We start from the raw sequence: 14,647 nt of genomic DNA on the forward strand, positions 1-14,647 counted from the left end.
CTTCACCAAAGAAGTGCATTCTATAAGCATTGTAAATAAATGCAAAACACCTTATTTGCAAATCTGAGTGTGGCCTGTTTTCTACTGTATCATACAGGCTCACCTAATTTTTTCCTTTTTTCCACTTCCCATTTCATTTGTTATTTTATAGAGGGTGAACTGGGTTTGTTTTTATTCTTTCTTCCTTCATTATTATTTTTTTTTCTCCAGAGACGAGTTCTCGCTATGTGGTCCGGGCTGGAGTGCACTGGGTATATACAGGTGCAATCATAGCTCACTGCAAACTTCTGTTTACAGATCCTCCCACCTCGACCTCTAGAGTAGTTGGGACTGCAGGCCTGTACCACCACACCCTGCCCAAATTTGGGGTTATTAACTTTACACTTCAGTCTCTTGTTTTCAAACTATCAATATGAACATTACCCGCAGATGCCAAACTTGGAAGTGGATGCAGTAGATGACACTTTGCTTAGTGTCTGTTTTGGGAGAAAGTGGGTGAATGCGTTTTCATTTGTACAAGGCATGGTTGCATATGCTAAGCAGGAGCATTTTATAGTAGTGACTGTTATGGTAATAAATGGACATGTACATATGGAAAACTAATACGTTGTTGTTTGGTCTCTCTCATCTGTGTCTTTTTAACACTCTTCCCATAGGTGGGGAATTTCTCACATTAGCAGTCCCACCTTCTCATATTAGAAGTCTTCCTGAGAAGACCACTTTTCCAATGTCCATTCTCCCTATCTTCTTTTGTCACAGAAACTTCATTTCTCCTGGGCACATTACTTCCCAGGCAAAAGATGTCATTTCCAATGTGACTGAGTTCTAGCCAATGATCATAAGCAGAAAGGGTGTGTTATTTCTAGGACGTTTCTTTAAAGGGGAGGGAGCAACTCCCATTCCTCTTTTTCCCTCCTGTTGTTTGGAATGCAGATGTGATGGTTGGACTCTAGCAACCACTTTGGACAAAAGGTGACATGGAGAAGGGAAACTACATGCTGAAGATAAAGTTAAGCAACTAAGTCACTACGGCCATTGTGAAGCTGACATTACCAGCACTTAACTCTCAAGACACCTTTTTGCATGAGAAATAGATGTCTGTCCTATTTAAGCCACTGCTATTATTTGGCTATATATAGCAGAACTTAATGCTAACTAATCCACTTGCTCTTCCAGCCTCCCTTGTGGCTGAGGCAAAGGCCTCTGCCCCAGACTCTGTGAATTGCACACAGTGGTGCAAGACTTCAGTTTTAAAGAAGCAAACCCTGCTTCTTTGTTTTCTTATGAGAAGGGCAGTGATGGAGGGGTCAGGATTTTGGAGACAGCACTGGTGAGACTGGTATCCAGTGCCACATGTCATGGGTAGGGGTTCTGGTGTTGGTGCCCAGCAATGGCTGTGGTGCCTTCTCTAGAATAATCCCACACATGCTTAGGTATACTTTCTGGCTACCCAGCTTCCAAGGCCAACTCCCTGGCCCTCCCAGGGATTCAATGAGCTACCTGATATCACTAATAAATTCTTTTGCTGTTTTAGCAACAAGGAACTCTAAGTGATATGCCACCCACATCAGGTCTAGCAGAAGATAAAGATCTTATCTTTAATACCTTAGCCTCTATCCTACCTGCTTTGAACCACTGGCTCAAACCCAAGATTTCTCCTACACTTGGGTTTAATTAACCTTTTTTTTTTTTTTTTTTTTTTTTGAGATGGAGTCCCGCTCTGTCGCCCAGGCTGGAGTGCTGTGGCCGGATCTCAGCTCACTGCAAGCTCCACCTCCCGGGTTTATGCCATTCTCCTGCCTCAGCCTCCCGAGCAGCTGGGACCACAGGCGCCCGCCACCTCGCCTGGCTAGTTTTTTGTATTTTTTAGTAGAGACGGGGTTTCACCGTGTTAGCCAGGATGGTCTCGATCTCCTGACCTCGTGATCCGCCCGTCTCGGCCTCCCAAAGTGCTGGGATTACAGGCTTGAGCCACCACGGCTGGCCTAATTAACCTTTATTTCTACTTTTCGGGATGTGGGAGAGATGTAATTGGCTACCAAAATCTATTGTTCCATTATAATATGCATCTATCCTTGCATCTAGATGTAGCCACACAACTGAATCTCAGCAATCGAATGTGAATGGTTGTGATGTGGGCAACTTCTGCCTCACTTGCATAATGGAAAGTCACTTCCTTGGCTTGGGCAATACAGCTCCAACCAAGGAGATAAGGAAGCACCCTAAGGAATGACAGAGGCACGAGATGGAAGGAACTGGAGTCCCTGAATAACTTCACGGAGCAGGACAGCTTCCCGACAACCTGGACTCTTCTCTGTAGAACTGTTACATAAAAGGAGAATCAACTGTTTCCTATAAGCTGCTGTCTTGGGGTCTCTTTCAGCTTCATCTTTTTCTGCTAATACAGGGTAATGGAGGCATAGAAGGCATGGAAGTTGTAATTAACAACAGATGATTACAGACCAATGCAGAAGCCACCAATACAGGCTGCTGTGTTCTCCCAGGGCATCTCATTTGCTGATTCTATTCTATTAATAGAAGGGGGAGACACACTGAACGCTGTATGAGCACTGTCATGAGGCACCGAACAATCTCACGGTCCAGGACTTCTGCTAGGTTCTAGCCACCATTAGATTATCCTTTTTGGTGGCTCAGTGTGAGGTACCTAGGTTATACTACTTCTGTCTCTGACTTTAAAATGTGTATTTTTATATTTTATAATTTTGACCACAATGTTTAGAAAATCATTTTCATTTGCAACTCTTTGTTTACCACATCTTCCCTCTTTTTTAAGGATTAAGTGTTTTTCTTTGATAATCACCTTTCAAATCTCAAATGTAATACCTTACCGTTAATACAGCTATGCACTTTTAATTTGAGCTTCTAAATCGGGAATCAGAAAACTACCACCACCTACTGTTTTTTGTTCTGTTTTGGTTTTATTCTTTTTTATTGTGGTAAAATACACATAAAATTACCGTCTTAACCGTGTTAACAATTCACTGACATTAAATGTATTCATAGTGTTATGTAACTATCCCCACTATCTAGCTCCGTAACTCTTTTCATCTTATGAAACTGGAACTCTATACACCTAAAATAATGTTTTCCTATTCTCTCAGCCACTGACAATCAGCTTTCTACTTTCTCTTTAGATGTTTTTTGACTCTCTCAAATAAGTGAGATCACAGTTTTTGTCCTTTTGTGACTGGCTTATTTCACCTTGCATAATGTCCTGAAGGCTCACTCATGTTGTAGCATATGTCAGAATTTCCTTTCTTTGTGAAGGCTGAATAATATTCCTTTGTATGTATACATGATATTTCATTTATTCATTCATCTGTTGATGCACACTTGTGAAGGGGTGGCCTGCCTCTCCACACCTGTGGGCGCTTCTCCTTAGGTGGAGCGAGAGACTTGAGAAAAGAAATGAGACACAGAGACAAAGTATAGAGAAAGAAAAAGTGGGCCCAGGAGACCCGAGCTCAGCTTACAGAGGACCCACGCAGGAACCTGGCACCGGTCTCTGAGTTCCCTTAGTATTTATTGATAATTATCTTTACCATCTTGAAGATAAGGGAGTGGCAGGACAATAGGATCATTGTAGGGAGGAAATCAGCAGGAAGACATATGAACAAAAATCTCTGTGACATGAATAAGTTTAAAGGAAAATGCTGTGCCTTGAGATGCATATGCAAACATCTCCATAAACCTGTTAGCAGCATTGCTCCAGCAAGTCCCACCTTATTCCTAAAGACGGTTTTCTCCTGGCTCAGTAAACAAAGCATACAATCGGGTTTTACACCGAGATGTTCTATTGCCCAGGGATGGGCAGGATTTTTAACCAGCAAGCTGCCTTCAGGCACTTGTTTAACAGAGACACATCCTGCACAGCCCAAAATCCTTTAAACCTTGAGTCACCACAGCACACGTCTCTTGCAAGGACAAGGTTGGGGGTAGGGTCACAGATTAACAGCATCTCAAATACAGAACCAAATGGAGTCTCTTATGTCTACTTATTTCTATATAGACACAATAACAGGCTTCTCCACACACTTGGATTAGTTCCACACTTTAGCTGTGTGAATACTACTATTGTGAACATGGGTGTACAAGTATCTCTCTAAGAGCTTGCTTTCAGTTCTTTTGGGTGTGTACTCAGAAATTGAATTGCTGCATCATATAGTAATTTTATGTTTAATTTTTTTGAGGAACTGCCATACTGTTTTCCACTGTGGCTGTACCGTTTTGTATTCCCACCGACAGTGCACAACAGTGCACCAATATCTCCATATTCTCACCAGCGCTTGTGATTTTCTGCTTTTGAATACCATCCTAACACGTGTGAGGTGGCATCTTGTTATAGTTTGGATTTGCATTTCTCTAATGATGAGTGATATTAAGCATTTTTTCAAGTGCTTAGTGGACATTTTTATATCTTCTCTGGAGAAATGTCTATTCAAATCCTTTGCCCACTTTTGAATCAAGTTGTTTGGTTTTTGTTGTTGTTGCAGTCACCTGTGTTTGTAAATAAAGTTCCATTGGAATGCAGTGTCCCACCATTCATTTATGTATTGTCTATGGCTACTTTTATGCTATGATAAGGCTGAGTCATTATGACAGAGCCCATTGGCCAGCAAAGCCTAAAATGTTCACTACCAGCCCTTTGCAAAAAGTGTTTGCTGACCTCTCTTCTAGGTCTGTTTATTTTACTTGTTTCATATTTTCATACTATCTACTTATCTTTTATCACAGTATTAACTCCTAACTTCTATTATTTTTTCCTTTTTATTTTTATCCCTTCTGTATCGAAGTCAAACATTCATAAATATTCGGCTTAATTTTTCCTACCAGTTGCATAAGATTCTAACTTTGCTCACATTTTTTCTTTCTTTCTTTCTTTTTTTTTTTTTTGAGACAAGGGCTCACTGTCGCCCAAGCTAGAGTGCAGTGGTGCAATCTTGGCTAACTGCAGCTTGACTTCCTGGGGTCAAGCAATCCTCCCACCTCAGTCTCCTAACTGGGTGAGCGCCACCATGCCCAGCTAATTTTTGTATTTTTTTTTTTTGTAGAGATGGGGTTTCCCCATGTGGCCCAGGCTGGTCTTGAACTCCTAGACTAAAGCGATCCACCAGCATGGGCCTCCCAAGGTGCTGGGACTGATTACAGGAGTGAGCCACTGTGTCCGACAAATGAGTCATTTACTTCTTAATGACCTTAACATTACACTTATTTCTCCCTTTTACAGTGCAGCTGCAGGCAGTGATTATCTGGACAACGGCCCCACAAGACTCTCCTCAAAATCTCCCTATTCTGGGCTACATCTTGAGGTTGGGTCTTACTCCACTATCCAGCCACTGTTGGAGGAACCTGCTCATCAGATGGTTATCCAATGAGTCCTGCTCCTTTGCAGATGACTTCATATAAAATACCCACAGCACCTGCTGACCACACAGATTGCTACTGTGTGACCCAACAAACCAGGCTTCCCCATCTCAGGTTAAGCTATTCAAAGGACAGCTAGCAGCTACTAAATGCTGAAGTTACAGAGAGCTACTGGCTCATTCTCTAAGACACATACATGTAAAATCTTCTGAATGTTATCCTGTATCTTCTCAGGTTAGGACAACTATATCCAGAGCTCTAAATCCCAATAATGACTGTACAGGTTGGCAGAATCTTCCCTTGAGGGAACTCTTTCAATTTTTCACATTTTTTAAACATTTACTATATTTCAGGAACTGTGACTGATACTAGAGGTAAAAAGTTCAATAAGACATGGCTTTCTCTTCAAATTTATGATTGAGTTTGGGTGAAAAACAAGTACCACAGTTACAATACGGTGGGATTATGTTTTATTGAGAAGTATCATGACGAAGGAGATCTAGATCAGGGAAGGCTATCAGGACACGGTAAAAGAAGGCAGTCTGCCTGGGAGCTGCCCAGCCCTCTTCCCGGTCAGCCTAGCCCCTCTTTGAACCATGCCAGTTCTAGACGGCCTACCGGAAAGCTGAATGAGTGAGGAACTTGGCACAGAGCACCTTTCCGTAGTAATCCCCACATTGAGGAACAAAGGGATGTAGCTAGAGGGCAGAAATTACCAAGGAAACTTAGGAACCTGCCTGACCACCACCCCCAACACACACACACCCATCCACTAAGCTCTGGCTGTGGACAACAGAAGACAAAAAACCACTCACAATTCGAGCACAGTCCTGAGTCAAGGGAGCCTCAGGGAATAAGACAACACAAGGCAGGCATGGTTCAGGCTTTACTGGGCATCACACAGGGCTGGGGTAGGGAGCTAGCAAAGGGAGCAGGGCATGCGGATGGTCTTTGAGGACAGTGCTAGGGAGCTCAGAGATCAGTCTGGCTTCTCAAAGAAGAGACAAGCACTGACAGGAAAAGCAGTCAGGTTGGCGTTAGTGCAGGAAAAGCAAGATGTTAGGAGGGGGACTTTGATGGAAGACAGTGGGGAGCTGAAGCTTTAAAGAGCCTTGATGCAGGGAGGGATGATGTTAGAAGAAAGGAAGCCAATGAGGCCTTGGGGAAGAGAAGAGAGTAGAAAGAAGAAGAAAGAAAGAAGTTGGGTCCAGGGAGTCGGGCTGTTCTCCAGGGTCGCAGGCAGCAGGGTCGGCTCTTCCCTCCCATCTTCTGGCATCACGGGGCCCTAGGTGCTGTTCCACGTGGCTGTCGTTCCGAACAAAAGACCTCGGTGGAATCGGCTGGACTTCATGTAGGCAGAGATCTTCTTCAAACCCTGAGGGCGGGAAGAAGGGGCCAGAGCCCGGTCTGTTGTCTAGGGGGGCTGGAGCAGCCTTGCTGCAGGCACAGCAGGTCAGGGCCCTGGCCACAGCCTTTCCATGTGGACTCAAGTGCTGGAGCATCACACAGTCTCTTAGTGTCTCCAGCTCTTCTAAGTTAACTCTTCTAACTTCCTTTAAGTAATGTTATACCATAATAACAGCTACCATTTACAAAAGAGCTACACGGTGCTGGGTGCTCTACATCCAAAAGAAATTACAACACAGGCTTAGAAAATCCACTCGAGGCCGGGCGTGGTGGCTCAAGCCTGTAATCCCAGCACTTTGGGAGGCCGAGACGGGTGGATCACGAGGTCAGGAGATCGAGACCATCCTGGCTAACATGGTGAAACCCCGTCTCTACTAAAAAATACAAAAAAAAAACTAGCTGGGCGCGGTGGCGGGCGCCTGTAGTCCCAGCTACTCGGGAGGCTGAGGCAGGAGAATGGCGTGAACCCAGGAGGCGGAGCTTGCAGTGAGCTGAGATCCGGCCACAGCACTCCAGCCTGGGCGGCAGAGCGAGACTCCGTCTCAAAAAAAAAAAAAAGAAAATCCACTCGACTACTCTCCAAGGTCAGTTCTATTATCACCGTTTCTCATATGGAAGAACAGAAGTTCAGCAACTTCCTCACACTCAAATAGCTAGTAAGTGGGACAGGGCTGGAATATAGCCTGGGTCTGTCTTCAATTCTAGCAAGTTTTTGCCAAATTCTCCTCCTCTTCCACCCAGCCACACCCCATGCCAGATCCTGTCACTCCCTGTCTGCGCAAACATTCTCCTTTTTCACAGGGAGGTTCTTGGCTTGCCTAGGATTGCACACACAGAAAGGACCTCCAGCAGAACAAAGGGGTTCAGAACACACCTGTGCAGCCAAGAAGAGAGCCCAGATCTCACCCAATGGCTTAGCAAAACCTGGATGAACTGGATAGGGCAAGGGTGAACCAGCAAAAGAAAGGCCAGACCAGGCTCTAACCATTCCCCTTAAAGCACAAAGTCCAAACTTCTCCACCTGGTACCTGAGCTAAACCTCCCCGTGTCCCTGTGCCCCCACCACATCTCCAGCCCTACTACTGCTAGCCAGGCCACATGACACTCAGGTGTGCTGCACACAATCTTACCAGGAATCAACGACCATGTAACTTCTAAAGAATTCAAAGAGATCCAGGGCTCCCTCTCCCCAAAGGGCCAGGGCCAGGACCAGGGCCAGGGTCAGGCAGGCTTCAGGCCCCAGCCCTCGGCTGTTGCCCACTGCTCCCCTCCCACCACCTCTTACATAACCTCAAGGCTGCTCAGCCTGGACCACAACCACAGCTCATGGGAACTAGCTGAGCAAGCAGGCTTTTTGATGGGGAGTGGCAAAGGGAAACAGATTCTAGGCTCAGAAGCCTGTTGGACTAATGCCTTGAATCCCCAGATCTGTACTAAAGTAGGATTTGCTGCTCTCAAACAACTTCAGCACCGGTGAGGGATGGTTCCCCATGAGTGAGGGGCAGGCCCCGGGCCTGGTACCCAAGTGGTGCCACACACACCTCACAGGCTGCTCTGCCTGCAGGCCTCTCACTGCACTCATTTCCAGGATGGGGCGGTCATCTATGCATCTCCCACTGTGCCTCAGACCCTGCCTCATGCAGAGGAGAAGGTGGGTGAATAGGAGTAAAATCAGTGTGCTACTCATCTCACAGGGGGAACACTTGGAACATTGAAGGGAAAAAAGAGAGGAAGAAAGATAAGGAAGGACACTGCCCCAGCACAGAGCACTTCAACACACACTCCTTCAACAGGCGCACCCACATATGTCCCCTAATCCAGCTCCAGCCTCAGCTCCGTAACTCAGGATTTTCCACATGGGGGTCCAACCATGCAAAGCTTCTGGGGGTAGCTATGAATACTGCCTGTGGGTTTCATACTCGACATCAGTGCCACTGTGTGTCAGTCCTACTATTGCCAGCTGCATCCGCACTCCTGAAGTGCTCTGCCTCTTGCAAAGTGTCCTGAGCTGTGAAACCCAGGCTGGATGAGGTCTGAGGATTTTTTCTTCTGTCACAAAAGGGAGAGCCCTGACTGCCACCCATAGATCCAGAGGCTCACAGGGAGCCCAGTACAGCCTCCACTGGCTCTGGGACCCTGAGCAAAGGCCTGACCCTCTCATTCTCAGTTTCTTTATCTCTAAAACAGGCAAGATAATTCTGTCACCCTGTAGGGATGTTATAAAGTTCAACTTCCACACAATAGGTATAATGTGCTGGGCACGGTTCCTGGCATAAAGCCAGCACTCAATAAATGCAAGTTATTCTTTGTGTAGCTCCAGGACTGGGAAAGCATCTCAAAGGAGGTAACGGAAGAAGGGGCATCAAAGAGAAAGGAGGATGGGGGCATCACCTCAAAGCGGGAGATGAAGTCCTTCAGGTTTGGGAAGGAGTCCAGGCAGCTGGGCTCAAATATACGCTTGATGTCAAGGACATCATAGGCGAGGAAATCCACAAAGGTGATCTGCAGAAGGCCAAGAATGTGTGGTATGAAAACCCTGTAACACATGAAGGAAAACAAATCCCATTCCCCATTGCACTCCTCCTTTACCTTGTCTCCTGCAAACCATGGCCGCTTCCCCAGAAACTGTGAGTAGAGCTTTAGCTTTTCAGGGAGTTGCTCTAAGTACTTTGGCTTCAGTTTCTCCTGAGGCAGAAAACAGCTGTCACCATCGTCAGACAAAAGCTCCATGCATAGACATGGCCTCCCCAGGGCTGTGGATGGCCCAGGCTGGCCGCGGGCAAGCAGCCATCTTCCCCACAACTAAAACTGGGGCAGTGCCCAGGCTTCAGTTGGATACATCAGCAGTTACTAGACTCTGACTGGGTGCCAGATCCTATCTGAAGTGATCAGAAGGCAGAGAGGAATGAGATGCTGTCCCTGAATCTATCCTCACTGTCCTCCCAATGGCCTCTGGGTCAGCCCCAGGAGCGCCTGAGCACCTGGTAACCTCTGGACCCAGACATGGGCAGAATCAAGGATGCAAAGAACTACAGGAGCTCAGGGAAAGAAGTAGAAAGTTCATTCTAATGTGGTAGCAGAAGAAAACAATGAACATTGAATAGTTTCTGGGGAGATGAGAAGTTCAGGTTGCAAGGAAGAAGGGAGAGCCACCCTCTGGCTGGCTCTGAGCTGTCTCTTATGAAAATGTGTGGATCCCTGTGCATGTCAATGACAGCACTCGGAAAGTGTTGAGAAGATGCAATTCAAGAGGACCATTACATTCCTCTATCTTGTACTTGAGTCTGTATACCCTAGGAGCAGGTAAGTGATGTGAACCAGCTGACAGAAATGACTCATGACAGAGACCAGAGGCAATGGAGGAGATTCTGAACACAAACTTTACCATCTAGGAATTGAATTTCTACCCTGGGATGCCTGGATCGTGTCCTAAGATTGGTGGGAATTGCCTCTGCTTTTGTTGACATTGGAGTCATGAGAATAACTGTTGATAGTATGGGAAAGCCCTTGGAGGATGAGTGGTACCAAGGACTTAAGAAAAGACCAGTGTGTGCAGGAATGCAAGAGTCCTCGCCCCAAATCCAAACTCTGCCAGGTGCAGATCACTGGGGAGACTCACAAATTCTGGGTTGTAGCAGATCATGACCAGTTGCATCCGGTTGTCCATGATCTGGTTCTCCAAAATGTCCACACGAATCTTCAGAAGAGGAGATGATTCGTGTGGACATTTTGGAGAACCAGGATATAGACATTTCCAATCAGCAGGCCGGGGTCCGCTACAGGCCTGACTTTGTCAGTCCTTCTCTGGTCTGGGCCAGAAGCCAGGCAAAGGGGTGACTGGGAGTGGGGTGGGAGACTCACAAAATTTGGGTCAAAGCAGAGTCTGGCCAGCTCCATGCGGTTGTCCATAAGCTGGTTCTCCAAAATGTCCACACGAATCTTCTCCTCTTCTGTCTCCCCACCTGCCACCCACAAAACACAGACTCACTCTGAGCATCACACCCCAATCCAGCCAAGGAGGAGGCCACCTTCCCCCCACACACTGCAGCCAACCACACTCACACAGGTTGTGCTTGCGGGCAATGTAGCGCAGGATGGCGTTGCTCTGGGTGATCTTGTGAGTCCCATCAATCAAGTAGGGCAGCTGGATAATGGGAAACCGGGGAAGCTCAGTTGGGCCACCAGGCTCCCCAGCATCCCCTTCCCATAAGCAAGGGCAGAGAGGAGACCCGGCACTCACTGTGCCTGCTCATGGCAGGCCTGAAATAAGAATACTGTCACATGAACGAATGAGCTTGGACACAGAACATCATGGAAGGGCTGTGTAGACAGCCAGGAGTGACAGGAATTGGGCAGAAGACTCCTGATCCTAACCCCTCTAAGCTGGGGAGAGGAGATGCGGTCAGAGACACGTTGCACTTTCCCCCAAAACCGCCCCTTCCCCTGCACCTACATTGGGAAAGTCCAGGCCCAGCTTGAATTTTTCATTCAGCCACTGGCTTCTGTCATAGTCAGGAGCTGTGGTGGGGAAGATGAAGTGAAAACAAACCTCCCCAAAGCCCAGCCCTCCTTCCCTGGGACCCTCCCAAGGAGCCAGTGGCAAGACCCCTGAGACAGATGGATCTAGAATCTGACCACTCAGTCCCACATCCCAGGGATAAGGGAGAGAGAATCCCGGTGAGGGCTCTGGACCCCACTCGACTAAGGCTTCCAGGGTTTAGGCAAGCCCTGAGGGACACCCATCCCAGTTACCCAGGAAGGGGGCCCAGCATTCCGTCCCAGCATTCTGCCTTGCAAGGACAGAGGGCTCCCTCACAGAGGTTCAGGGAAGGGACAGCCTGCAGCTCCAGCAGGGGAGGCCTGCAGAGGCAGCCACAGGTGACCACCATGGGTTGCTTGGTGCCAACTCAGCTGGTGTGGGCAGGGCCCGGACACGAAGGTGCCATTACCATGTCCCATCAGGTACTTCTTTTCCTCGTAGTTTGAGTCTGTGTATTCCAGGAGTAGGCGGATGGCGTGGGCCAGCTGGGAGAGATGGCCCGCATGCAGCTCGGGTCAAAGATGGTGGGTCCCTGACTTGGTGACTTTCTCTGCACCAGGCGAGCCCCCCGTGTACACTGCACTTACCTGTTGCCTCCTCTACCCGCCCCCACCGCCAAACACACACACAGCGTCACGCACAGGCCCTTCTGAGGGCGACCGCCCTGAAGAGGAACGGTCTCTAGAGCCCGTCCCTCAGCTGCTCCACACTTCCCTTCCTCCACTTCCCTTCTCCACAGCCCTCGTCCCACCGTCCAGCGGACCCTCGCTCACCCCGCGGATGTCCCAGTACCCCAGGATCATGGGCATGGTGCCTGTTGGTGCGGATTCTGCAGACAGGCCTCAGCCGAGCGGGGCTCAGACTTTATGAGAGGCCCAGGGAGGGGAGAGGAGGGGCCTTGCTGCGACCCCGCCCCTCGGCCCGCCACGCCCCTGAAGCGCGCCATTCTGAGGCCCCGGAGAGGGCGCCCGGGGCTGGAATCAGTAAGACCCTCCGCCTGCCTCCCAGCCCCGAGGGTTCCCGGAACGAGGTCAGGGCACCCAGAAGCCGAAGGCGGGGATCATCCTCGCCAGCTTCCCTAACCCACCCTGAGGCTCCACGAGTCCATCTAGCCCTTGCTAAGTCCACAGCGACTTGGCTGTGCGCTTGAAACACCAGCCAGATCCTAAAGGAGCAAAAAGGTCTACTCCCCTCTCCTCCCGGACCGCGGAATCCCTCAGCCTTCTCTCCGCTGCCGAGTTCCCGCGGGCTCTGGGAGACTCGGGCTGCTGGGGTCAGACTAAACGGTGGTGGCCCTAACCTGGGAATTTAATTCAGCCCCTGTCACTGTAAGAACAGGACTTCCTCTGATTCGAAAGCTACTCCGAGGGCTTTTTCGCCCCTCTAGCCCCGCCTACACAGGAACAGTGTCAGTGGTATGGGAAGGACGCCCAAGAAATGGGTCAGAGTAAATGTGGTCTGTGTTTTCTGTTAGGGACCCTCGGGTACTGGGTCCTTTTGTCGTCTGACTATGTACTATGTAAATTAGCCACTTCGTATTTTGACACAATTTATGAATCTAAATTAAAGGATCAGACCCAGCAAGTTGGTTAGGTATCTGAGGTGCCCCCTGGAAATGTCCGGCCAGTCCACTAGGTGAACCTCACATAGACCAAAACAGCAACAGCAGCAGTGAGTGCAGTGGCCACAGAGGGCAGGCGAGGGAGGGTGGAAGAACTTCCAGGACCAAACTGAGGGTCAGGCTGATATTTCTCTAGGCCCAATAATGAGATGCAGATCAACTGGAGAGGAAGAGAGGTTTTATTTCTGCAACTGGTTACAGGTCTGGAAATTACCAGCAGACCAATTCAAAATTACAAAGTTTTCCAGAGCATATATACCTTCTAAGCGATATGCCTACAAGTGAGTGTGCATTCATAACTTCTTTTTTTTTTTTTTTTTTTGAGACAGAGTCTCGCTCTGTCGCCCGGGCTGGAGTGCAGTGGCCGGATCTCAGCTCACTGCAAGGTCCGCCTCCCGGGTTTACGCCATTCTCCTGCCTCAGCCTCCCAAGTAGCTGGGACTACAGGCGCCCGCCACCTCGCCCGGCTAGTTTTTTGTATTTTTTTTTAGTAGAGACGGGGTTTCACAGTGTTAGCCAGGATGGTCTCGATCTCTTGACCTCGTGATCCGCCTGTCTCGGCCTCCCAAAGTGCTGGGATTACAGGCTTGAGCCACCGCGCCCGGCCGTGATTAACTTCTTTAATCTATAACTAAGTTCTGGGTCCTGAGACCTTACTCTGGAGCCTCAGTCTATTTACTTTATTTAAATGAGTCCAGGTGCCAGGGGTGATTACCCTTATCTCATCTCCTGCTATGTCACAGAGGCGTGGGGAGTTCCCTCAGACCCCCAATAAAACTTGTTTAATCTTAAATGGGTCCTGTTAAGAATTCATTCGTTATTTTGTCATGCTTTAAGGCCCAGGAAAGGCCTAAGCAAAACTCTTGGCGTGCTTTTGTTACATTCCACCCTTTGTAAAGAGGCACTGGCTTTTTTTTTTTTTTCCCTTAACTTTTAATATCTAATCACTCAGTCAGTACTGAGCCAGTTGTTATGGAGGCCTGTGTTAGTGAGACCTGGCTTGCCACAGAACCTTTCCCTCAGAGAAGCCAGAACCCTGTCCTGCTGAGGAGGGAGGTGAGAGGATGGTGGCCAGAGAGGAGCCTGAGGGCTCCCCACAGAACCACAGGCAGGGACCCTCACTTCTCCAGATCCACCATTCTGGACCTGGACCTGGCTCCTGACCCATGTGTGTTCTTCAGTGTGAGACGGTGGCTCCAGTGGCCTTTGAAGTCACACTGTGATATGTGACCCGTGGTACAAGCGCCACAAAAACACTGTTCAACCTGCCAACTTTCTTCTTTCAAGGTAGAAAGGAGACTATTTCGAAAGAGTTGTGCAATGGCTTGGCCTGGGGTTGACTTTGCTTTGTTTAAAGGATATTACAAATAATAATGGATATATGAAAACAGATGATAGACCTTTAAGGAGAAATCATTTTACAGTATAAAGGACAAGGTTATTGCACTGCTCTCTCTCGCTCTCTCTGTCTCTCTCTCTCTCTATATATATATATGTATGTGTGTGTGTGTGTCTATATGTGTGTGTGTGTGTGTGTGTATATATATATTTGGTAATTAGCTAAAACGTTGTTAGGACTCCAGAGCATGAACCCAGTATATCAAAAAAGTTTCAAACCACCTGGATAATGTGTGGATTGGGGTTGAGTGGCACAGGTAGATTTCATCACATCCCTATTAGGCCACAGAAATCAG

General features: G+C 48.0%; 1 protein-coding gene across 3 annotated transcripts in view; it reads right to left on the reverse strand.

The window, feature by feature from the left end:
* LOC117075953 (glutathione S-transferase Mu 5) overlaps positions 1-12,261 on the reverse strand; it is a 33,939-nt gene extending 21,678 nt beyond the window's left edge. Inside the window, exons 1-8 of one of the 3 annotated variants that reach the window (XM_033198823.1) lie at positions 12,106-12,261; positions 11,742-11,817; positions 11,246-11,310; positions 10,855-10,936; positions 10,654-10,754; positions 9,382-9,477; positions 9,184-9,294; positions 5,839-6,760 (exon numbers count right to left, since the gene is read on the reverse strand). In XM_033198823.1, the coding sequence (XP_033054714.1) occupies positions 6,671-6,760; positions 9,184-9,294; positions 9,382-9,477; positions 10,654-10,754; positions 10,855-10,936; positions 11,246-11,310; positions 11,742-11,817; positions 12,106-12,141 (657 nt within the window). In that variant the 5' untranslated portion in view covers positions 12,142-12,261 and the 3' untranslated portion in view covers positions 5,839-6,670. Of the gene's footprint in view, positions 1-5,838; positions 6,761-9,183; positions 9,295-9,381; positions 9,478-10,653; positions 10,755-10,854; positions 10,937-11,245; positions 11,311-11,741; positions 11,818-12,105 lie in introns of those variants that run through there. The other 2 variants (XM_033198824.1, XM_033198822.1) reach the window with 2 other exon arrangements.
* Between the last annotated feature and the right edge of the window lie 2,386 nt (positions 12,262-14,647).

The sequence above is a fragment of the Trachypithecus francoisi genome, unplaced genomic scaffold (assembly GCF_009764315.1).
Source record: "Trachypithecus francoisi isolate TF-2019V2 unplaced genomic scaffold, Tfra_2.0 Lachesis_group5, whole genome shotgun sequence".
Classification (NCBI taxonomy): Eukaryota; Metazoa; Chordata; class Mammalia; order Primates; family Cercopithecidae; genus Trachypithecus; species Trachypithecus francoisi.